The following is a 26181-nucleotide window of genomic DNA, read 5'->3' on the forward strand; positions in this document are numbered from 1 at the left end:
CCCATAGGGTGTGTTACAAATACCTTTATAGCATGCTAAAGAGTTCAGGTGTTATCCTGAAAGGAACAAAGAGCCACTGAAGGATGCATTTTAAGCAGGAAAATAGCAACAACAAAAGCAAATAAGTAATAAGGATAAGACCTGGGCACTTAGTATACAGAGGGTAAGACAAAACTAGACTGACGTACAGATCTCACAGTCAGTTGAGCATGAAGATAACTGACTATGCCCTTTGCTGTGGCTGCAACAGACACAAGGAAGAGGGAAATATTGGTTTGGGTAGAAGGATGCTGCTGCTGCTGCTGCTAAGTCGCTTCAGTCGTGTCCGACTCTGTGCGACCCTATAGATGGCAGTCCACCAGACTCCGCCGTCCCTAGGATTCTCCAGGCAAGAATACTGGAGTGGGTTGCCATTTCCTTCTCCAGTACATGAAAGAGAAAAGTGAAAGTGAAGTCACTCAGTCGTGTCCGACTCTCAGCGACCCCATTGACTGTAGCCTACCAGGCTCCTCCGTCCAGGGATTTTCCAGGCAAGAGTACTGGAGTGGGGTGCCATTGCCTTCTCCGGGGTAGAAGGATAGCGATGATTAATTTATTACTGAGCAGGTTAAGTTCAAAATGCTTTTTGGTTTTACAGCTTTTTCTCATAAGAAAGATTTGGAATGTGTCTTAGGGCTCTCTAGGAAGTCCTAGTTTGATAACTTCTGGTAAGGGTGTGTTGATGAGAATATAAATACAAACTCTGAGATTTGATAACTTGAAAAACAAATTCTCTTTGATATAGCTGTTTCACTTCTAGTAATTTAGCCTGTTGACATACTGATACATCTACGAATTATGTTTGTGCAGAGATGATCATTACACCATTGTTTGTGATAGCAAAATGTTGAAAATAAGTTGAGTACCAATAGGGAAATGTTAAATTATGGGGTATTGTTACGGTGGAGTACTATGCAGCCATTAAGAGATTGAAGAGGCCTGTGCATATACCCACATGGAAAGCTCTCTAAGCGAGGTATATTATTAAGGTGCAGAACAATGTGTGTAGTATACTGTCATGTGTATTTTTAAAAGAGTATACACTTAATTGCTTTTGTATGCATTAAATACCTCTATTAAGATTTATACACTTGAAACTAACACAGCATGGTTAATCAACTATACACCAATAAACGCAAAACTAACACAATGTTGTAAATCAGTTATACTCCAATAAACACTAAAAAAAAACACAACAACAACTCACCAACCTTTTCTACATTCTCATAAAAAGCACCATTAGTTGAGGAAACAACATGAAAGCGGATGCCTGAAAGCTTGGGAAAGACGTGGTTTCATGTTACCTGATTATGTCAAACAGTGATGGAAGGAAACACCTCCAGCTCTCGTCTCCTTCCGGCCTTCCAATTCTCCTGGGAGATGATAGTCCTCGAGGAGAACATGAGAAATGAGAAGGAAGGGTGATGCTTTAAGTGTGAGACCAAGTTCCTTTGCAGAAGAACCTGAACATCTTTGGCACATCTCCAGGGATGGGTTCTGTTCCTGTTACATGGGGTGAAATCTCAGATCCCAGGCGGGCGCGCATAATTCAGAGAGGAGGCATTTTGAAACCTGATACATGGTTATTCTTAATAAGCTATCTTTTCCAGTCTATCTGTAACCATAAGAAATTAATATGTTGATGCCAATAAAACTAAAAACAGTAAATGCTCAAAGAGGAAGGTGACAGTGGGAAGAAGACTGAGGCAGCAGCGAACTGTGAGGCCACGGAGTGGTGCTTCAAATCTAAATCCGAGTGTTGTTTGTTAGGCATACATTATATAAAATACTTAATCAGTGGAGGTGTAGTCTTAAAAAGATTGTCTGAAGGGCCTGGCTACGGAGGCCATTTTCCAGATAACGCATGTGGCTGGCGCAGCCTTAACATATGTTTTAAAGGTCCAGACCTTAAGCCACAGAAGCTGTGAGGAAACTTAAAGCTAAATATAGAGTCTATATGTGGGAAATATATAATTTAAAAAGTTCAACTGTTGTATTAAAAGGACCTAACACAAGCCTCTTCATCCGCAGCAGTACTGATTTAATGCAGTCTGTACATGTTGGATGACGGGTCTGCCCTGCCATGCAGGCACTTTTTTTTTTTAATCTCTGTGGCCTTAATGTTTGATCCTGACAGGATTTGCGTCACTGATCCACATCACTGCCTGTGTGATGTCAGCATGTGGGTGTACAGTTGGTGAGACCTAGTTAACTTCATGTGCTATAGTAAATCCCAAGCACTATTTCCTACTAGAATAACAAAGAATGATTCTTGGTTGTTCACATTGGACTGGTACTAAAAATAGTAATGTTCACAACCTGCTGCATCCATGCACATTAATATCAGAGCCTTTGTAGCTTTCTAAACAAGAGCCCTAAAAATAACTCTTATTTAGAAGCAGGTGCTTGCTTGGTAAACATATATACTGTTTTCTATCTATATACAGTTTGATTTAGTGCTAAAGATAGATTCTAACCATAGTATGATAGTCATTCTTCATCCTTTTCCTACTTGATATGCTTATCACTGATACATCTAAATGCTTAGCAAGTCTGATTATAGAAATTTTTAGTTACCTGTACACAGATAAATGAAATTACCCATAAGTCTGAATCATCCTTAGACCCCTGATTTTAATAGTCTGCTTTATCCAGCCTTAAAAAGGAATAATAAATTTTCAAGGAAAAGAAAGACCCCTAAAGCAGTGAATAATAATTACCTTGATCTTTTTTCTTTCTTCTCTAATTTCCTACTTCATTCTTTTCCCAAATTACAGTTGTCACACACTTCTAAAGCCTAGGATTAGTGTTAGAGGCCATACTTTCAAGGACCTTTCAGTTACACTAAGAAAAATATACGATCAAAAAAATACATACAATCAAATTACAATCGACTAACTCAGTTCAGTTCCAAGACTATATAGGCTTGGCTTTACTGTGCTGATTGCCGGCCTCATGTGAATAAACATTGTCAGGTATTTTGTAACCTTAACAAATAACCATCGCTTATTAATAGGGTGACCTTATGTCCCATTTTGTCTAGGACAATCTCAGTTTATTCCTCTCATCTTGATATCTAACTGGTTTAACATTTGTTCCAGACTTTTCATTTTTTAACAGAGTATAATTAATAGTTCCATTAAAATAAGCTCTGACGTATATGATCTGCCATCATTTTGTGTTGCCAGTTTCTGCCATGATCTCCTCTAAGCAGTTCATCTATCTCTTGTTTTTACTTTAACCCATGATTAAACTTAAAGGCAACCAGAATAAACCATTTCTCTTTTCCTGACGCCTGTCCGAAGCAAGTCAAGCATGGCAGTTAAGGTACGTGGTAGTAGAGCGGAATGTTCTTTGATGAGGAGGGCTAAGGACAGAGCTCCTGCCAGTCTCCTGCTGGTGGCCACAGCAGTATGTGATGCTCATGCCCCTGATGGCCACTTGGTTGTCACCAGGCCTCCAGTACCCTCTGCAAACATTTGAGGCAATGTTGAGAAAATAAAAACCAGGAGCTTTTTGTTTGTTAAAATTGTCATATAGTCAGGTACAAAAGGGAAAATGAAAAATGTATTCATCACTGCATAATGTTTTCCTGTAATTGTGGTGTTCTCAATGCATTCTCTCTCTTTATTTCTGTGGGAAAATTGATGCACATTGTTAAATTAACATATCTTTAGAAAACATGAAATAAACTTAACTTTTATTTTTCTATTATGACTGAAAAGTCCTTGAAAGTATGGACCCTAACATTAACCTTGGGCATTAGAAGTGTATGGCAGCTGTGGAAATAGTTGAGGGTAGTGAGGGGATAGAGCTGAATCTTGTTAGGAGGGTACTGAAGACAGATCCTGTGCTTCCCAGGTGGCGCTAGTGGTAAACCAAATAGGAAAAGGAATACGTCAAGGCTGTATATTGTCACCCTGCTTATTTAACTTATTTAACTCTCATGCATCATGAGAGATGCTGGGCTGGATGAAGCACAAGCTGGAATCAGGATTGCCAGGAGAAATATCAATAACCTCAGATATGCAGATGACACCACACTTACGGCAGAAAGTGAAGAGCTACTAAAGAGGCTCTTGATGAAAGTGAAAGAGGAGAGTGAAAAAGTTGGCTTAAAGCTCAACATTCAGAAAACTAAGATCTTGGCATCCGGTCGCATCACTTCATGGCAAATAGATGGGGAAACAGTGGAAACAGTGTCTGACTTTATTTTGGGGGACTCCAAAACTCACTGCAGATGGTGATTGCAGCCATGAAATTAAAAGACGCTTACTCCTTGGAAGAAAAGTTATGACCAACCTAGACAGCATATTAATAAGCAGAGACATTACTTTGTCAACAAAGGTCCATACAGTCAAGGCTATGGTTTTTCCAGTAGTCATGTATGGATGTTAGTATTGGACTGTGAAGAAAGTTGAGCGCCGAAGATTGATGCTTTTGAACTGTGGTGTTGGAGAAGATTCTTGAGAGTCCCTTGGACTGAAGGAGATCCAACCAGTCCATCCTAAAGGAAATCAGTCCTGAATATTCATTGGCAGGACTGATGTTGAAGCTGAAACTCCAGTACTTTGGCCACCTGATGCGAAGAACTGACTCATTTGAAAAGACTCTGATGCTGGGAAAGATTGAGAGCAGGAGAAGGGGATGACAGAGGATGAGATGGTTGGATGGCATCACTAACTCAATGGACATGAGTTTGGGTGAACTCTGGAAGTTGGTGATGGACAGGGAGGCCTGGCGTGCTTCAGTCCATGGGGTCGCAAAGAGTGGGATACAACCGAACAACTGAACTGAACTGAAGACACACCCCAGTAGAGGAGGAAGTGGAAATCAGATCAATACTAGAAGGGGAGAGATAGCTTTAATACAGTGTGAAAGAACAATGATTCCTCTGAAAATAGAAGAGGTGAGAAGAGTTTGTAAACAAAATTGAAAGAGTTCGATTTTATGCTGAGATATGTAGTTGAAGTTGAATTGGGGGACATCCATTAAGAGTGGTGGGGATCTCTGATAATCCCTGTAGAAAACAGGATTTAAGTTTATTAACCAGGAATAAATTCCTGAAAGGACTCCTGAGCAGTGCTGATGGCTGAGTTAAGGTTGGATATAACTAAATTCATAAACATGCTAGTCCACATAACATTTGATTTCTACAGTTCAGGTCTATGAGAAGATAAGTAAATCTGATTTATTAAAATTGGGTATTTTTAGTGAAGGTGAGGTAAAAGGAAGACGTGGATAGGAAAAAAAAGATCAGGCCATGAAGACACAGGTGGATCAGGACAAACAGGAGATCACTATGAGGAAGACCTAACGTTGTAGAAGAAAGAGAACTGGTGAGATGAAAGACAGATACGGTGACCAGAGACTGAAACATGAAAGTTGTAACATTTCAAAGGTGAGATCCTGTAGTGGAACTCGAAGTCATAAATTCTAAGATATATCATCGAACATGCTTTACTAAAAACAGAATAGAAGAGTTCAAGAAAGGTAAAATTTAGGTTTTCTTGGACATGGAAGTCATCTTGCTGATGGGCAAGAGCTGGGAAAAACACTGTCAACATGGTGCCGAAGTTCTCAATAAATGACAGCAGTGAGAAGGGGCAGAGGGTGGTGTATTACCATGTATTAGTATGGCATGAGCTCAAGGAAAAACAAACTGAAGCATGGAACAGTAACAGCAGAGGCGTTGGGAAGCAGCCCTTCAGGTGTCGGGGCGCCTGCCTCAGGAGAGAATGAGAAGCCACTGCTCCCAGCAGCTACTGGAAAAGCTGTCCTGGAGACGAACTGGGTTTCATTTAAAGAAAGCCCATGAGCAGGTGTTCTGTGAAAAGGTTGAGAATCTAGGGGAATTTATAACAAGGAAAATGTTCCAGTGAGCACAACGGGAAGAAATGAGAAGATCATCCGTTAAAGAAAGAGTCAAGAAATGGAAACACAGCTGTGTGAGAACGTGAGCCAAAATGAGCAAGTGGGCTGCCAGGACTTGCTTTTTGTTTAGGGGCTAAAGATCAGAGGCATGGCTGGATTTACTGGGAGCCTGAATCCAACATTTATGAGAAGACTCTGTTGAGACCAGGAAACTTTTAGGTATTAAGCTATGCTCTTCTGGGCAGCTTTGCCTTTTGGTGGGACTTAAAAGGTAACAATTACCCTTCCCCACTAGTGAGAATCATACTTCGGTGTCTTATCTCCTCTGAAATGTCTGGCATGTATTTATTGAAACCTCCTGGTTATCCCTTGCCAGTTCTTTTCCAGCTCTTTGGAAGACTGCGTCTTTGAACATGGTTTATATATGTTTAAAATATTGCCTTATTGTTAAAATAATCCTGGCTTTGCCTCATTGTGTGTTCTTGGCAAGTTACTTAATTGCATTCTGCTTCAATTCCCTTATCTATAAGTGATGCCTATTTCAGTTATTGTGAGGATTGAGTTAACACATGTAAAACATTGAATAGTACCCTGTCCATTATTACTTTTTCAAACATATGGTGATCATGTATGTGTGTGTGTTCAATCATGTCTGACTGCAACCCCGTGGACTGTAGCCCGCCAGGCTTTTCTGTCCATGGAATTTTCCAGGCAAGAATACTAGAGCAGGTTGCATTTCCTACTCCAAGGTGTCTTCCTGACCCAGGGATTGAACCCATGTCTCTGTTGTCTCCTGTATTGGTAGGCAGATTCTTTATCACTGAGCCACCTGGGAAGTCCCATAGTGAGCATTCTTATAATAATAACTATCATTTATTGAGTGGTGCCAGCCAGTGTACTTGGTACTTTAAATTTATCTAGTTTGATTCTCACAACAATGCTATGAAGTTGATAGTTTTAACCATTTTATAGAAGGAAACTGTCTCACAGAAGAGCAGTAAATTGCCTTGCTAATAAATATTGATGCTGTTGTTAAAACTTACATCTTTTGATATCAAAATCCACTTTCTTTCCACTGTTCCATTACAAATCAGTCATTATCATTACCTGTATATTTATACTAGCTATAAATAAATTTCCTTAACTACACAGCACCATAAAGTAATGAAAAGCCCTCCAAAGTTCTTACAGTCTTGTTCCCCTCTCTTATAACTGAACATTTAGTCTTCTTCCTGGTCTCTGCACATGCTTGAGTAAAGTGCTTGAAGCCGCAGTCATGACCTGTCTTCAGATTTCATGAGCATGAGTGAGAATGCCATCTACCAAATATCTGTATTAGTGTCCAGGTTAAACCTTTAGAAACAACAAGAAAAAGAAGAAAAGAAAGTAAAACCAGTAATAAAATAGGAATCCCATGTTTAAGGAACAAGTTGATCAAACCTGTATTCTGTAGATAATTCTTTTGTGTACTGTGGGCTTTCCTTAAGAGTTGCCCATAATACACAAAGAATTTTAAGGGTTGAGTATGCAGAGTGCATCAAGTTACACAAGGACATTTCGGAGTGGATCTTCTCAATTAGTGTTATATGTATCCTAAAATTTATAAATGAAAAGCAGCCAGCTGGGGTAATAAAATTTGAATTAGTAGGTAGTAGGTAGGGCTTTCCAGGTGGCTCTAATTTTAAAGAACCCATCTGCCAATGCAGGTAGACTAACGAGACGCTAGTTCGATCACTGGGTTGGAAGGATCCCCTGGAGAAGGACATGGCAACCCACTCCAGTATTCTTGCCTGGAGAATCCCATGGACAGAGGAGCAGAACAGGCTGCAGTCCATAGGGTCGCAGAGTCCGACACGGCTGAAGCGACTTAGCACACACGCCTATTATGTTATCAGAGGAAAATGAGAACAAAGGGAATTAATTTACATCAGATATCTATTTTTCCATGAATATCTTGATGAGCTTTTGAGTTGGTTCATAAAGGAGTCTGAAAATTTTCAAATCCAGGGCAGAATCAATAGAAATCTTTTAATCATTTACTGTATGCCAAACACTGCCAGCAGGAACCCTTGCTTTTTTTTCCCTTCCCTTTCCGCGGGTGACTGCAGGTCACGTGGTCGGTATCACGTGACTCGGTCAAAGGATCTTTTCCTCGTAGCTTTGCAAAAAAAAAAAAAGGCAGCAGCGGCGGTTCTCCAATTAAAGCTGTTAACGTGTACTACGCAGTTCCTTGTTGGATTTTCTTGTTTTCTGCTGCTACTGTAAAAACAAAATGAGTGGTAAGATTTACTGGTTTTGAACATTCTGCTTTTATTTTAAAACGTAGCAAGTATTGTATTACTCTAAAGTCATGCCGTGTGTTTTTCAATAGATGCCAGATCTGTCGCTGTAAAAATTTTACATTGTGTCCATGTAGTTATAAAAAGATCAGACTCTGTTTAGAGTTGGGTGATTTTATATTCCACAGAATATTCCTTTCCAGAGCCTTTACTAGTATTTTCTTTTTACAACTAAAATCTGCAAATTGGCATCAGATTATTTGGAAGCCATTGTGAAAGCTTGCTTGTAAAGAGAATGTGTGGCACGTCAGCAGCCCGTTGCATGTTAAGAATTTGAACCCAGACAGATCTCTCGTTTTGTTTTGTTTTGTTTTGTTTTAATCAAATGTCTGCTAATAAATAAAAAATTTAAAAAGAGGTGACATTTTATTAGATGAAATACCGTCTTTACTAAATCATTGATGGCAATTTTTAAGGAATTGAGGCTTCTCAAATTTCTTAAGGCAATTGGTAGAGTTGTTTACTCTTATGCAAGATTTTAGAAAAGGAAATATGCCCTTAAAAATCAATAGGTATATGATTTGTGGTAGATTTTGCTCAAATCATATATATTATTAAGGAGTTACTTGGTGGATCTACAGTGATTCAGATACAGCTACTCTCCTGCCAGATGTGTGTTTAATGGTACAGTCTGTAACAGACTTAGCTTCTTCACTGGGACAGGAGCTCCCTCACTGCCCTTAATCAAGAGTTTGTAGTTAATCTTTTCATACCTCCTAAATTAAAAAGTATTGTTGGAACTAAGGAGGTGATGGAACTTCTGCATCATCAAGTATGCGAGGTTTTGGAGTTTTGCTACTATAGACAGAAATAGCAACAGAAATGGTGCTATAAATATTGTAGTTCTAAACAACAAAATAAATACAAGTATTTATACAATGGGAGTTTTATAGGTTGTGTTGCATGTTACTTCACACCAATATTTTAGATATTAAATAATGCTATACATGAACTGTATTTTTTTTTTTTTTTAAGAAAAAATCCTAACCTTGTACCATTTTCCCTCAGGGTAAGAAAATTCACTTGCTAAAGTGAAAGGATTACTTCATAGGGATATTAGTTAATCATTATTCCTGGACTGCAACTAGTTATGGGTTTACTGCTGGTTTATTTGAGATTAGGTTTGTTTTGTGTTCTCTTCAGTAATCACACTTAGACATAATTAAAGAATAAAGGAGAATTTTGTACTACTAAATTATAAACACTTAGCAGCTTTCAAAGTATATTATGGTTTGAATTGCAACTACTTAGTATTTATATATTCATATCTTTAGTGAAAGAAGAGCAACCCAAAGCAGTTATGTAGGTTTTTTTTTGTTGTTGTTGTTATTTTAAATTAGTTTATCTATTTTTTAACTTCACAATATTGTATTTGTTTTGCCATACATTGACATGAATCCACCATGGGTGTACATGTGTTCCCCTTCCAGAGTTATGTAGTTTTATAAGTTTAAATGTAATTGGTAATAACTTATTTTTTACTCTGATGGCTAAAAAACAAAAGCTCGTTCTGATAACTTGAAATAGGGATTAAACTTGACCACGTATACAAGGAACCAGTCTCTGGCACATACAGTAGAAACTCAACAAAGTAATTTCCTTTATTAAGATTACAGATAATAGTTTTCAATGAATGCTCTTTCTGGTTCTCAGCTAAATTTCACACATTCTGAATGATCTCTAAGCCATATCTCAGGATTCAGAAAGCTAGTTTGCTATAGTTTTCTATAAATTAGCTAACAGAAGTAAACCAGCATAACTTTAAAACTGCTGTCATTTCTTGAGTCCAGCATATAGAAGTTGAAAGGTGGGTTTTGGATAAGCCTCTCTTGCCTAGAGGTGTAAAGCACTTCACAAGTATTGTTTAGTAAATTTATAGCTAATGTTGACTTAGATGTAGAAAAAGTTTGTTTTTTTGGTTTTTCAAGGATATGAAAATAAAGAAGGCCTTACTTGTCCTTAGAAGCATCAGAGCATATTTCTTAAAGCTCGTTGAATCAGTTGCCAAAAAATACATAATATTTTAGTGTTTACTAAATACATAGTAGAAATATATCCTTGGATGTGAAACAGCTTTTTTAGAAGTTGTTAGAAAAGGGTATCACTATAAAAATGAAAGGAAATGTAGAATATGACAGGCTGAGTTTTCTTTTTTTTTTAAAGGACTTTTCAATGTAAGAAACAAAAAAGTTTTCTTTGGGTAAATACTCGTGTATTTTTCTAATTGTTCTCAAGCCCTCAAAGGCATGGCTTACGCATTACAGGGTTAAAAGAGATTTTTAACCCTAAGAAAACAAGTTCCAAATTTCTAACTATTCTTCCTCTTACTGCTTCTTCCTCTTGACTTTTTCTTGATTTTTCCTATTGTTTTTTCAAATTTTGCCTTTTGTATTTTTCATTGATTTTATATGCAAGTTTGGTTTGATTTTCCACTGGGTCAGTGTTTCTTAATTTGCACAATTTGCACAGAAATTACCTGGGACATTTGTAAGTAAACTGATTCAAGACCCTCATTTACTGTAAGTGTACTAAACAAGAATCTCTAGCTCCCTGACCAGGGATTGAACCCGCAGCCCCTGCAGTGGAAGTGCAGAGTCCTAACCACTGGACTGCCAGAGAAGTCCCTGTGTGCTTTAAAAATCTCTCCAGGTGACTGTTATGATCACCAGGCATGGTTTGAAAAACACAGCTGTAGGTAAAGAGCAGTCAGTGCCCTTTACAAGATAAACATTTCTATTTTTTAGCAGGTGAATCATCTGAATTTCTTTTCATGGTTGTACACTATTAGTTTAAGGGTTTAGTTTAAAATGAAGAATTCAAAATGTAATTCAAATTGTTTTCAATTTTTCCTTGTTAAGTAACCCAGGATTAATACATGATTTCTGTGATCTGTTCAGGTCCTGCTCAGGTTCCGATGATGTCCCCAAATGGTTCTGTGCCTCCAATTTATGTGCCTCCTGGCTATGCCCCACAGGTACGTTTTGTGTTACTTTTGTCTATATATGTGTGTGTTATTGATCATAACGTTACTATTTAATGCAAACAAAATTTAGATGCCAAAGCTTATTACCCAGTATAGTATATCTTTGGTAAATCTGTTTCAGAATATTTTAGCACATTCAGTGCTATTTGGAAAGGAGGAAAAATTAAGATAGTAGCACTCATCATTTGGCCTTGTCTTTGGGTGTTGAATTATAACGAAGAATTAATTTTAGAGTTTTATCTCCTTGGATATGTGAATAATATAATTAATATCATAAGGTTTAAAGGCACCCATGCTAACATTTTAAAATTAACCATTTACTTAAAAGTAACCCAAGCCAGTGCATCCAGCTTCTTTTTTACACTCGTTTACAGCTGCCCATGATCACTGGATGGCACATTGTGGACTATGCAAGAGAATTTAGACCTGTAGACCTGCAACCCTAAGGGCTAAGGGGGTTAGTATCACCACATACCTGTAGCTCTTTCTTACATAAAAGTTGAAAAGCTCTGACTTAAAGAAAAAAAGGATAGCTTACTTATTTGCACAGGCAAACTTAGTAAAACTGTAAAATCTATAGACGTCAATATCTGCTACTGAGATTCTACATAGTCAGCACTCACTACTGCTTCCAAAGATGTATTTATTTATCATGAGCTATGTTCTTGACCATATTGGGGCATTTTTGAACCTGGTTTAAAATTTAATGAATATCAACACTATTCATTAAGATGATATTCATATTTTCATCAGCATGTATTCATATTCATGGCCTGTACTCTTGACCATAATGGGAAATTTTGAGCTCAGTTTAAAATGTAATGAATATCAATAAATTTGTTAAGAATATAAAAAAAAAGATATATTTATTTATTTACATTATGGCTGTGTTGGGTCTTCGTTGCTGCACGCAGGCTTTCTCTAGTTGCGTTGAGCGGGGGCTGCTGTTTGTTGCCGTGTGCAGGCTTCTCCTTGCAGTGGCTTCTCCTGTTGCCACTCCTGGGCTCCAGGGACACAAGCTTCAGTAGTTGCAGCACACAGGCTACACGTGTTGTCCTGCAGCATGTGGGATCTTCCCAGACCAGGGATTGAACCCATGTTCCCTGCATTATAATAAGGCAGAATCTTAATATAATATATTAATATATTAATTATATCTTAATATAAGAAGACAGATTCTTAACCACTGAGCCACCAGCGAAGCCCCTATACTTGGAATTTTCTTCACAGCCTCTCTTATATCCTCCCTGATTATGCCAAAATACTGGTGGACTATTGTGGTAGACTCACTGGCCACTATCTGAAGCCTACCCCACTATATGAATGACAGCAAAAGAGGACCATGATGCTGGGGATAATGGAAATAGTATGAGAATTAGAGTCAAAAAGCTAGATCCATATTATGTTTAAAACCCTTGCTGGCTGCATGGCCTTGGACAAATCAACTTCCTTGAGCCTTAATGTCCTCACTGTAAGATAAGATGATAACATATATGACATAACATAGTTGAAAGTGGAAAAATAAATGGCAGCTCACTCCAGTATTCTTGCCTGGAAAATCCCATGGACAGAGGAGCCTGGCAGTCTACAGTCCATGGTTCGCAGAGTCAGGCACAACTGAGTGACTAATACTTTCACTTTCTTTCATATTTGAAAGTACTTTGTAAGCTTTCCAGAAGAATAATCTGCTCATTATTTCTGCTTTTGTTTAGCACACTGACTCCTTAGCCTGCCTGCCTTTTTTTACCCTACTAAATCTACTCTCTGATATACACCAAACCAAAGCCCTTCTTCCAGCATAATCCTCTTTGACCTCTAAACATTTGTTAAAAACATAGTCATGTATAGATGTGAGAGTTGGACCATAAAGAAGACTGAGCATTCAAGAATTGATGCTTTTGATCTGTGGTGTTGGAGAAGACTCTTGAGAGTCCCTTGGACTGCAAGGAGATCCAACCAGTCCATCCTAAAGGAAATCAGTCTTGAATATTCATTGGAAGGACTGATGCTGAAGCTGAAACTCCAATACTTTGGCCACCTGATGTGAAGAGCTGACTCATTGGAAAAGACCCTGATGCTGAGAAAGATTGAAGGCAGGAGAAGGGGCTGACAGAGGACAAGATGGTTGGATGACATCACTGACTCAATGAACATGAGTTTGAGCAAGCTCTGGGAGTTGGTGAAGGACAGGGAGGCCTGGTATGCTGCAGTCCATGGGTTTGCAAAGAGTCCAACATGACTGAGCGACTGAACAGCGACAGTCCTCTTTGACCTCTAAACATTTGACCCTTCCCTGGTGGCTCACTGGTAAAAGAGTCCTCCTGCCAATGCAAGAGCCTTCCCTGGGTCAGGAAGATCCCCTGGAGAAGGAAATGGCAACCTACTCCAGTATTCTTGCCTGGGAAATCCACGGACAGTCCATAGGGTCATAAAGAATCGTACACTACTTAGCGACTAAATATTCATATGATTTACCCCAGATTTTCTTGAAGTAATGCTATCCTGATTCTTCCTACTTCTCTGGTTGGTCCTTCTCAGACCTTTCTCCATCTCCATAAAGAGGATTACCTAGTCTTTTCTCTCTAGCATAGTTCAGTTTAACAAACATGTTGAATGGCATCATGTGCCAAGCTCTGTATTGGGAGCTAGTGACATAAAGATGATTAAGACAGATTATTTGAAGGCAATTGTAGGTACTCTGCTGTTCTCTCAGCTAACAGTACCTTTCATTTTTATGGCAAATTTGTACTCTTCTCAATTCACTCAATTATGACCTTCTAGAATTAACTTTCCTTGAACCTTTTCAGGTGCCTTTCTGTTTGGGTTCTTGTAGCACATTATGTATATCCCTCTTTTAACAAATTTTTCACATTGTTTAGTTAATAAATTCTCTTTCCTGAGAAGAGAAGGTTATGAATTCATGCAGTTCCTGCATTTAACAGTGGTCCACAGATATGTATTGAGTGCTCTTACATGTTAGGGACTCTCTCAGTGCGTGAATAAAAAGAGGCAAGGACCTCTGTACTTCTGTAGTTTGCATTCTTGTGGGGAAAAGGAAACAGTAAGCATAATAAATGGATAAATTATATAATGTATTAGGTGGTGAGTAAAATGGGGGGAAAAGAAAGAAAACAGAGCTAGTTACATTTTAAGATAGGGTAGTCAGACTAGGCATTATTGGAAAGGTGCCTTTGATCCAAGTCTTGAAGGACAGTTGGGAGTTAGCCATGCGTTTATTCAGGGAAAGAGGATTCTGGGAATAGAAACAGCTGGTGCAAAAGGCCTAAGATGAGAGAGCACGCTTGGGAACAACAAGGGGGCCGTTGCAGCTGGACTGAGTCCTTAAGGCAGAATAATAGTAAACAGTGAGGTCAGAGAGATCATAAGACTAGATCATACAGAATTCTCATTCATCTTTATTTCCTCTGTGCTGAGTACGGTGCCTGTCATGTATTAAGGGTTCAATAAATACTAGTAAATCAATCAAATGATCATCCAAGTTGAGATTCTGTATCCTTTTTTAAATGTATTTTGCCATGCCACACAACACGTAGAGTCTTAGTTCTCCAACCAGGGGCTAAACCTCCACCCTTGCATTGGAAGCACAGTGTTAACCCCTGCACCACCAGGGAAGTCTGAGGTGCTGTATGTTTAGGGCAAGAGCCACTAAAATAATCTTCCTATATAACTTCTTTAATTTTTTCACTTCTGTGCTCATTAGTTGGCTTGGCCACTCAGTGAGGTCTAGATTTCTTGACATATAAGGCCTTAACATGGTTCTGTTCTGGTTTGTCTCCGTACCCTTCTCTTGAAAAATCGAATCACCTATCTATTTTTTCAGCCAAACATGACTACTCACATGCTCACTTGATGTTCTTTCTCCATGGTTTTCTTAATGCTGTTATCCAGGGAATGTTATTCATTCCCTCATTTCTGCCTTTTGAAATTCTACCCATCTTTGAGAACCTAGATCAAGTTATTTGTACCATTCTTTAGTTACATATATGTACCTGATACTATAATTGTGTGTCTATATATTCTCCTTATATGAGATTTTAAGTTCCTTGAGTGTATGGAGGTACCTTTTATTTTTTTTTGTTCTGTAGTAACTCAAATATTTTCCACAGTTTATTGTGATCCACACAGTCAAAGGCTTTGGCATAGTCAATAAAGCAGAAATAGATGTTTTTCTGGTACTCTCTTGCTTTTTTGATGATCCAGTGGATGTTGGCAATTTGATCTCTGGTTCCTCTGCCTTTTCTAAAACGAGCTTGAACATCTGGAAGTTCACGGTTCACGTATTGCTGAAGCCTGGCTTGGAGAATTTTGAGCTTTACTTTACTAGTGTGTGAGATGAGTGCAATTGTATGGTAGTTTGAGCATTCTTTTGCATTGCCTTTCTTTGGGATTGGAATGAAAACTGACCTTTTCCAGTCCTGTGGCCACTGCTGAAGTTTTCCAGATTTGCTGGCATATTGAGTGCAGCACTTTCACAGCATCATCTTTGAGGATTTGAAATAGCTCAACTGGAATTCCATCACCTCCACTAGCTTTGTTCGTAGTGATGCTTTCTAAGGCCCACTTGACTTCACATTCCAGGATGTCTGGCTCTAGGTGAGTGATCACACCATTGTGATTATCTGGGTCATGAAGATCTTTTTTGTACAGTTCTTCTGTGGAAAATTCTGAAAGAGATGGGAATACCAGACCATCTGACCTGTCTCTTGAGAAACCTGTATGCAGGTCAGGAAGCAACAGTTAGAACTGGACATGGAACAACAGACTGGTTCCAAGTAGGAAAAGGAGTACATCAAGGCTGTATATTGTCACCCTGCTTATTTAACTTATATGCAGAGTACATCATGAGAAATGCTGGGCTGGAAGAAACACAAGCTGGAATCAAGATTGCTGGGAGAAATATCAATAACCTCAAATATGCAGATGACACCACCCTTATGGCAGAAAGTGAAGAAGAACTAAAGAGCCTCTTGATGAAAGTGAAAGAGGAGAGTGAAAAAGTTGGCTTAAAGCTCAACGTTCAGAAAACTAAGATCATGGCAGCCGGTCCCATCACTTCATGGGAAATAGATGGGGAAACAGTGGAAACAGTGTCAGACTTTATTTTGGGGGGCTCAAAAATCACTGCTGATGGTGACTGCAGCCATGAAATTAAAAGACGCTTACTCCTTGGAAGGAAGGTTATGACCAACCTAGATAGCATATTTAAAAGCAGAAACATTACTTTGCCAACAAAGGTCCGTCTAGTCAAGCCTGTGGTGTTTCCAGTGGTCATGTATGGATGTGACAGTTGGACAGTGAAGAAAGCTGAGCACCAAAGAATTGATGCTTTTGAACTGTGTTGTTGGAGAAGACTCTTGAGAGTCCCTTGGACTGCAAGGAGATCCAGCCAGTCCATCCTAAAGGAAATCAGTCCTGGATGTTCATTGGAAGGACTGATGTTGAAGCTGAAACTCCAATACTTTGGCCACCTCATGCAAAGAGTTGACCCTAATGCTGGGAAGGATTGGGGGCAGGAGGAGAAGGGGACGACAGAGGATGAGATGGTTGGATGGCATCACCGACTCGATGGACATGGATTTGGGTAAACTCCGGGAGTTGGTGATGGACAGGAAAGCCTGGCGTGCTGCAATTCATGGGGTCGCAAAGAGTCGGACATGACTGAGCGACTGAACTGAACTGAACTCAAATATAGTATGTATTTCATAAATATTTGTCAAAAAATGAGTGAATGAACTTTAACAGTAATGATTATCTGTAGGAAATGTATCATTTTTAAGCACACAGTGGTAATCCAAAGACAAAAATCTGGTCTCATCATTATTGAAATAATTTAAGTACTTAGTGTGTAAGAATGAATTCTAACCTTTTGACATCACCATTGAAGTACAACCCCTATTGCCTGACATACACCATGTTAGAAAATACTTATCAAGAGCCAAGTTCTCGGCACAGCTAAGAGCTTGATAATTGTCCAAAATTTGATGCATAAGCAAACATAATTATATTAGCAAAGATAGAAGCTGGGAGTTGAATCAAACATTAAGACACGTAGATGGCTGTTACAAAGTGCATGTTGTATTTGGCTCAGTGGAGGAGCACACACACTAAATCCAGGAATAGCTGTCATCTGCAGTTCTTTTTAGACTTCTGTACACTGTTCTCCCCTTGGGGCAGCAGTTTAATCAACTCCATCCCTGCCTTCTGTGTATCTGTTGTCAAAGGCCAGTGATCGAAGGAGGGTCGAGTAATGTTTTTGCTATACCATCATGTAATTCAGTACATACACTAACAGGATTCAGCAGATGTAAATATCCTAAAACATTTGGTCAGGCAAGCAAGGACTGCAAAAATTAAAATCCAGTATGGCAGAAACTAACACAATGTTGTAAGGCAATTACCCTCCAATTAAAAATAAATAAATTTAATTAAAAAAATTAAAATCCAATGTTGGGACTCTCTAGCTCTACCACTGAGGAAGCAATCATGCTACAAACCAAAGAGCATATTGAGGCCGAAAAATGAAAGATTCAAAAGATGAAGATCAAGATTTAACAAAGTACTTAAGTAGAAATGAAGAAATCATTATTTACCCAGGATAAATCAACCTTCAAATTTTTTATGTTTGTATGAATGCCATTAATTTAGAAGCACTTCAGATGTGCACTTACCAATAATTCACATATATTTTAACTTGATTTTTGAGAATAACAGACAGGGTGTTATATATTAGGTAATTTGGGGATTTATTGGCTCTGTTTTTCTTATTTGCAATTTGCAAAGGCCATAGTTGCCGTTAAAATTGCCAATTTTGTTATACTTTCTTTGCTTCTTTATCCAAGAGTTCTATAATATTGTTAATTTATATTTGTACCTTATTTCTCTGATACTTTAGCATTCTACTTAGCAATAATGAGAATGCTGCTGCTGCTGCTGCTAAGTCGCTTCAGTCGTGTCTGACTCTGTGCGACCCCATAGACGGCAGCCCACCAAGCTCCGCCATCCCTGGGATTCTCCAGGCAAGAATACTGGAGTGGGTTGCCATTTCCTTCTCCAGTGCATGAAAGGGAAAAATGAAAGTGAAGTCGCTCAGTCGTGTCCGACTCTCAGCGACCCCATGGACTGTAGCCTACCAGGCTCCTCCATCCATGGGATTTTCCAGGCAAGAGTACCGGAGTGGGGTGCCATTGCCTTCTCCGAATAATGAGAATAGTCAGACTTAATTTTTTGGTTACATAGCTTTTGTTGTTGGATCAGAAAAATGGATCATCATTTTTAAAAATTTTTTATTAACCATAAGATACTGGCAATATGATTGGGAAACCTAAAGTTAATTAAAATTTTATGCATAAAAGTAAAGTGTAATTGTTCACCAGAAGCTTAAATGTCAAGGAATATTAATTTTGCAAGCAAGCCAATGGGAAATATATGTAGTGATAAAGAACAAATATAGTTGTACATTTTCTGATCATTATTATATGGAAAACTTGGAAAACATGTAAAAGGGTAGGGAAAAAATTCCATTGAGTGTTATAACCCAGAGATACTCTCTGTAAACATTTGGTATGTTTCCCCTTAGCCTTTTCTCTAATTACAGACATAATTTTAGACATAACCTTAACGAACTTGATTATTACAGTTTAACAAATAAGAAAGGGAAATTTATGAGCGATTTGACATACTGCATAGAGACAGAAAAATGTGCCAGCTGAACTCAGACACCAAAGGGAGAAACAGTACAGTAAACAAAAACAGTGAAAACAAATGATGACACAAAAAGCATATGGTGACAGGTGTAGAAGGAACTTAGTTTCCTGGCAAATAATAGCAACTTGTAGTCTCTAAGGGCATTGCAGCTCAGAATAACACTTGATATTTTAGTGCTGAAGTTAATGAATTATCAAGAAAATAGTATAGACTTAACCTGAATGGGACTCCTGCAAGGTAATACCAAAAGTTCCCTCCTTCTACCTTTCTGTAATGGCTCCTTGTTTTTTTGTGGAATGTGGGTTGTTATGGTGATGAGAGGGTATCTAACAGGGAGGGGATTGTAGATCTCATAATGTGTGGAAAGGGCCTATGTCAGCTTCATGAAAAGTTTCAGATTACTCCTTTGAGCTGGACTTGGCATGCCTTTATGTCAGCGCGCGGCAATGAGGTTAGTAGATCTTTCAAAGATTGTACGAACAAGTCTGATCTCAGTCTTTGTCTCTCCTGGAAAGAACAACCAAAACAGATGGACAGCAGTGTAAGAGACTGAAAGGGGATTTAGAGGTTAGGTGAGGATGAAGAGACACAGTAAGAGCTGGAGAGAAAGGTTGTAGTTGCTTATGTTGCTGTGTGCTTGATAAGATGTTGGATGAATCTGTTAGATGAATGGCCAGAAATATCTGTAATACTATTCAATAGCTTAAATTTGGAGTAGTTCAGAATGATGCAATAGAAGTAGGTTGCTAGAAGTAGCGGGGAAGCAAAGGTTGTAGGAATTGAAGAAGTCACAAAATCCTAGTAGTTGGCTATTGTTAAGGCGGATGGGAGATTCGAGTAGAACTAATAGCATTTATTTCTGGTCATATCAGTCATCAAACAAATATTTTTTGAGCATCTGTCATACACTACATGTACCGTACCAGTTATTGGGGAGAAAACAGGATACAGAAGAGATCTGTCATGGAATGTCCATTCTGGAGCACAATATAAAATATTAGATAGTAAACACAACCTCGTTTCTCTGTAGCTCCTCTCAAGTACGTCTGTGTTCAGTGAAAGAAACAAAACAGGGCTTTCGTCTAATTAGATATTGCATGGTGTATGTGGTTAGGTGGTCAGACTGGGTTGATATTTCCATTTATCTCACCATCTTTAATTTTTTTAACATAGACTGATTTGGATTATATTTTACCTTTTTTTCCTTCTCAGAACTTGTTGATTTTATCTTAATCTCTGCCATCATTGCACCCTGTTGGTGTAAAATTCAGTGTCTTGGCTATAGTTTTGAGGTCTCTGGCCTCACTCTGAAGTTACTGGCTGCTCAGATGATTTCTTGAAGTGGTGGAGTTCTCCACACCCTCTTGGTCCTGATCTGGCTCTTTTTTTTTTTTTTTTTTAATCTCTGTATCTTAATTTTTTTTCTTTTAATTGTGGTAAAATACACATTAAAAATATACCATAACTATTTTAAAGGTACAGTTCAGTGGTATTAAGTACGTTCATACTGTTGCGCTACCATCCATCCCCAGAACTCTTCTTCTTACAAAACTGAACTCTGTACCTTATCAACCTTAAAAATAAAATACATAGTTAACAGCAAAATGATGTTATTCAGGAATAGCAGAGAAATTGCAGTGCAGGACATGCAAACTATGGCAAACCATAGGCAAGTTCCCAAAACAAAGAAGAGGACCATTCTTTCATAAAGAAAAGAGGAGAGTTGGAAAGGGGTGATTTTTGAGTAAAATCCATTGGAGGAAAGAGAGTTGAGGGTTATGGCTGCTTCTGATTAGGCTAGTTGTGGTAGCTTCTTATTGGCTATACTAAGCAAGGAGAAAAATTTTCCTTCCTCCAGCTAGGGTATATAAAGTAAGCTTCCTTCTGGTTGGCAAATGCAAGGTATGTGATTCCTGCTAGAGTCTGCAAGGAACAGCAAACAGTAGTGCATTAGAGTTCCCCCTCTTCAGGGCTTCCAGACTATTTTAAATCAGGTTTCTTGTACTCATTTCACAACCTTTTAAAACAATTAACTCCCCAGTCTCCCTTCCCTCAGCTTATCTTTATATTTGAAATGTTCTTTTTCAGCAGAAAAGTGGTTTTAATTTCATAAACAATTTAGCCATTTCTTTTTTAACTGATGAGATCTCACTTGTGTTTGTGAAATTTAAAAAGGCAGTAGGAGGCAGGTATTTGTGGATTCTGTGCCCCCAAAGTGAATAATAACATGGAATTGAAGCCAGCTTACCTGAGTTCAGTTACTAGCTCCTCCACTTACTGCCTGTGTGACCTTGCAAGTTATTTAACATCTCTATGCCTCAGTTTCCCCATCTAAGAAAATGGAAATAATAATGCTACCTATTTTAGCATTGTTTTGAGGATTAAATAGTTAACACATGTCCCTTGAGAAACTTACAGTTAAATTATAGAGTAAGACATGTTGGAAAATTAACAAATACTACAATGTTATGGATACCAAACAGATGGTAGAGAGTAAATGCAATAGAATTGATAGGAAGGAGAGAACACTGAGATTCTGGTATCTAGGAAAGCGTTCACAGAGAGCAATCAAGGAGACGACAGACTCCTAACCCCACATCTCTATCAGCATCTGAAGTTACATTCTCTACCTTCTCATCTCATCAGTCCGTACTTCTTTTTCATCTAGATCAAAGACAGACTTTTCTGCTCCTGTCTAAATCCTGTGCCCCAGCTGCAGTCCTGACTGTCCTCTCCTTTTGCCTGCTCAAGGACATTACTCTGCCTCTCTCTCTCCCCCCACATCATCACTTTCTTACTCTCTGATGGATCATGCTCATTAGTATATCAGTATGTTGTAATTGCTCCCACTAAAAACAGCAACAGATTTTTTAAGCTGCTTGACTCTTCTACTGTCAGTTACCACCCTACGTATTCCCTTCTACAGGAAAACTTTCCAAAATTGTGAGAAAAGTTAGCTCTCTAATTCTCCTCCCCACTTTCTCTCTTAAATCCACTCCACTCAGGCTTTGCCCCTACGATTATGCTAAAACTGCCCTCATCAAGGTCCCTATGACTTCCAAATTGCTAAATCCAATGGTCAGTCCTTAGTCTTCATCTTATTGAACCTATCAGCGACACTTAACAAAATCGATCCATTCTCCCTGATATACTTAACCAAACTTCCAGACTCCACACTCTTAAGTTTTCTTCCTGCCTTACCTGTTTGTCCTTTCCTATCTTTCTGGAACTGCAGACCACTATTATCTTACTGCCTACTCAGCATTTCCACTTACAGACTTACCAAACTTACATGTGCAAAACCTAAAACTCCAGATCTTCTCCCTACTCTGCTACAGTAACTTGTTCTAACCTATAGCTTTCGTTTTCACTGTTGGTAAAATACCATCATCCAAAACTTTTTCACACTTCTCCAATGGAATTATCAGCTAATCTTGTTCTACCTTTAAAGATACGCAGAATGTGGGCAACTTCTCACTACCTTCACTGCTGCCACCGTGGTCCAAGCCACCACCATCTTCTTGCCTAGATTTCTACAATGACTTCCTGAATGATCTCCCCATTTTTGGCTTTGCCCTGCAGTCTATCCTCAGCTCAGCAGCCAGAGTAACCCGATTAAATGTAAGGGTATATCAGGATTTCTCAATCTTGGCACCATAAACAGTGTAAGCCAATAATTTTTTGTGTTGAGGGGTGGGTTGTCCTCTGTGTTGTAGGGCATTTAGTGCCATCCCTGACCTCTACTCACTAAATAGTTAGTACCTCCAACTCCAGGTGTGACAACCAAAAGTGACTCCAAGCATGCTCAGTCACTTCAGTCATGCGACCCCATGGACTGTAGCCCACCAGGCTCCTCTGTCCATGGGATTATCCAGGCAAGAATACTGGAGTGAGTTGCCATTTCTTTCTCTAGGGGATTGTCCCAACCCAGGAATTGAACCTTCGTCTCTTATGTCTCCTGTGTTGGCAGGCAGCTTCTTTACCACTAGCACCACCTGGGAAGCCCTAAAAATGACTCCAGATACTGCCAAATGTCCTTTACAGCAAGGGTCCCCAACCTCCAGGATCTAATGCCTGATGATCTGAGGTGGAGCTAATGTAATAATAATAGAAATAAAGTGCACAATAAATGTAATTTGCTTGAATCATCCCAAGACCATCCTCACCCTAAGTCCATGGAAAAATTGTCTTCCATAAAACCAGTCCTCCTAAAAGTTGGGGACTGTTGCTCTAGGGAGTAAAATCACCCCTTGATGAGAACCACTTGTTTCTGTGATGGTCCTCCATTTCCCTGAGTATATATAAGTCCTTAATAGCCTATACAGTACAACCTGCCTGACTTGGCCATCATCTCTACCATTTTGTATCTGTTGATCTGATCTGCTTCTGTCTTTTCTCCTGCTTTACACTGATCCAGTCACACTGGCTTCCTCCTAGCCACTCCTACTTTAAAGGCTTTGTTCTGACTGTTCCGTCTTCCTAGAACAGTCTTTCAGATTTTTGCCTGGCTAATTCCTTCAATTCTTTCACATCTCTGCTCAAATTTCACTTTGCCAATAAGGCCTATCCTGATCATTCTTTTATACTACAACTGTTCCCCTTTTGCGGTACTTCTGATCCCCCTACCTGGTGTGTTGGTTTTTTTTCCATAATGTTTATCACCGTGCAGCATGCTAAATAATTTACTTTTGCTGTCATGTTTGTCTGCCCCTGTTGGTGTGTGTGCCCACACAAATGTGTCACTGTTTTTTTCTCTCCTAAATTACCACTATCTTTTTGTTCAAAAGCAAATTTTTTTTTAACGAATGGAGGTGGTTAGTGCTAGATGTGGAAAGATAAATGTGACTTTCATGAAGAGGGAAGATGGCATAAGCCAAAGTACAAGATAAAGAAATATGCAGGTTAAGTATGAAGATAGGTGTTTTAGTATACCAGCCTGGCTGGAATGAAGGGTTCAGAATTTGGTGTGGAAGAAAGATAAGAGCTATAATGAGAGGTTGGAGCCAGATGGAATGCTAGATTGAAGAGTATGTGCCATGCAATCCTATCAGCAATGGGCATCATTTAAGATTTGTGAGTCAGACAGTTGATAAAGGTGAAAGTGGTATGTTAATGGCAGACACTGTGGTTTGGCTCACTCAAAATCCATTTCAGACTTCCTCTCAGGTCTCTTCCTATAGGTTAGAGGCTGAAAAATGGTAAACAAATTCCAGATTATCTTCAGCTAGGGTTCCAGATAGGAGTTTCCACCAGTCATGGACAGTTGTCCAGGCCTGAATCCAGAACTGGGTTAAATAGGAAGACATGGGATATGAGGTCTGCATTGTGCTGGAAACAAACGTTGTAGTCTACACCTAGTGTATCAAGACAGTGATTCATTTGCTCTTCTGGTTCTGTGTTATCTCACAAGTCATCTCACACTTCAGCAGGGAAAGCTAGTTTAATAGCCTATTTAATAGCAACTATATTCTTTCTAAAGCAGTAATTTATTTGTAAGTTAGGCTTATCTGTATCCAGGTAACTGTGTTTTCTAACATCCCTACCAAGCACCTATGTTTATAAACAAAATTTGCTATTCGTTTAGGCTTAGTAAAACTTATTCGTCCATAATAACATGTGAAAATATTAGGATTTGCCTTTAAGTTACTGCGTTACATTTTAGTCATTTTCTGTTATTAGCTATTTGTTATACTTTAGTAGTAATTATTTAAGTCTAAAAGATAAAGAACTCTTCTCGTAGAAGGATTTCTAATTTTGAGGTAAAATCTTGTATCTTTTTGGTCCTTCCTGAATGTTCTTGTTGTTCCAGTGAGGTTCAAAGGGAGTAAATCTGTCATTTTAAAAAATATTTTTCCACAGTGTGACCCCTATGTAGAAATGTGTAATTTCTAAGACCTAGAGCCACAGATATTTTCCTTAACTGGGAGTTAGTATGTTAGATGTTTGCCCCCCTTGACATAATCTTCAACTATTAAAATTGTTCCGGTCATGGTCCTAAGAGTTTTATGCCTAAATTCAATATACAGTTGATCTGAGGAGTTTGGATCCAGTTTTTTTCCCCATTGCTATTTTCACAATTTCTGTTCTTTCCATATCTTATTTTTCCCCTACCCCCAAAAAAGAAATTCCTGACCCTGTTATATTGAAACCAGAAGGTCCTTTGAGATGTTTGGTCCCGTTGCTACATTTTTACTGTATCACTAAATGCATGTCACACCTAAGATAAATACTGAATATCATAACTCACTGTGTATATTGTTATTTAGCTAATCTTGTCAGTGTTTTAAGATTTATGTTGCATTGTATAACAAAAACTACTTCATGTTGTTTGGTGCTAATTCATATGTGTGTAATGTATCTAATAAAATCTTTTCATGTTGGTTCTGTAAAATTTCTTAATTAACTTCTAATCAGTGTAATACTTCTTACTCTCACATATCTGGGAAAAAACTGCTTGCGTCCTATGGAAGAAACTTTTAATCGGTTGTTTATTTTATAGGTTATTGAAGACAATGGTGTTCGAAGAGTTGTTGTGGTCCCTCAGGCACCAGAGTTTCATCCTGGTGGTCACACAGTCATCCATCGTTCTCCACACCCTCCTCTCCCTGGTTTCATTCCTGTCCCGACCATGATGCCCCCTCCACCACGCCATATGTACTCACCAGTAACTGGAGCTGGAGACATGGCAACACAGTATATGCCACAGTATCAGTCTTCACAAGTATATGGAGATGTAGGTAAGACATCTAAAAAGTATTCTTGTTTTATGGAGTTGGCTGTTCTTTGCTTGGATGTAATAGGTGGTGTTATCACATTATATAAAAGAAACAAAAAAATGGTAACTATCACAATAATTTTCTATCACTCAAACACTGTGTTAAGGAAATTCTAGTCAGTACTCTGTAATGTCCTATATGGGAAAAGAATCTAAAAAAGAGTGGATATATGTATATGTGTAACCCATTCACTTTGCTATACAGCAGAAACTAACACAACATTGTGAATCAACTATGATCCAGTAAAAATTAACTTTAAAAAACATGTTAAATGTTTCATCTTCATGCCCACCTTTCAAGGCAGGTGAGTAAACAGAAAATCAGAAAGGGAAAGTAACTTACATCGTACAGCAACATTCATTGGGGACACATTCAAACAAGAGGTCTACTTGTCTGTCCTGCTGCTCTCTGAGGAAATTTTTTAGCCAGGAATGAACATGCTACT

At 38.6% G+C, this 26181-nt stretch overlaps 1 protein-coding gene across 11 annotated transcripts in view; it reads left to right on the forward strand.

Annotated features, from left to right (window-relative positions):
- The window catches only part of FNDC3A (fibronectin type III domain containing 3A), a 109047-nt gene that overhangs the window by 46922 nt on the left and 35944 nt on the right, over positions 1–26181 (forward strand). For 9 of the 11 annotated variants that reach the window (XM_081547520.1, XM_081547518.1, XM_081547513.1 and 6 more), the window contains 2 exons: positions 11150–11226; positions 25460–25697. In XM_081547520.1, the coding sequence (XP_081403646.1) occupies positions 11150–11226; positions 25460–25697 (315 nt within the window). Of the gene's footprint in view, positions 1–8093; positions 8193–11149; positions 11227–19332; positions 19412–25459; positions 25698–26181 lie in introns of those variants that run through there. The other 2 variants (XM_081547523.1, XM_081547524.1) reach the window with 2 other exon arrangements.

The sequence above is a fragment of the Giraffa tippelskirchi genome, chromosome 12 (genome assembly GCF_054371585.1).
Source record: "Giraffa tippelskirchi isolate mGirTip1 chromosome 12, T2T-mGirTip1v1.2.pri, whole genome shotgun sequence".
NCBI lineage: Eukaryota > Metazoa > Chordata > Mammalia > Artiodactyla > Giraffidae > Giraffa > Giraffa tippelskirchi.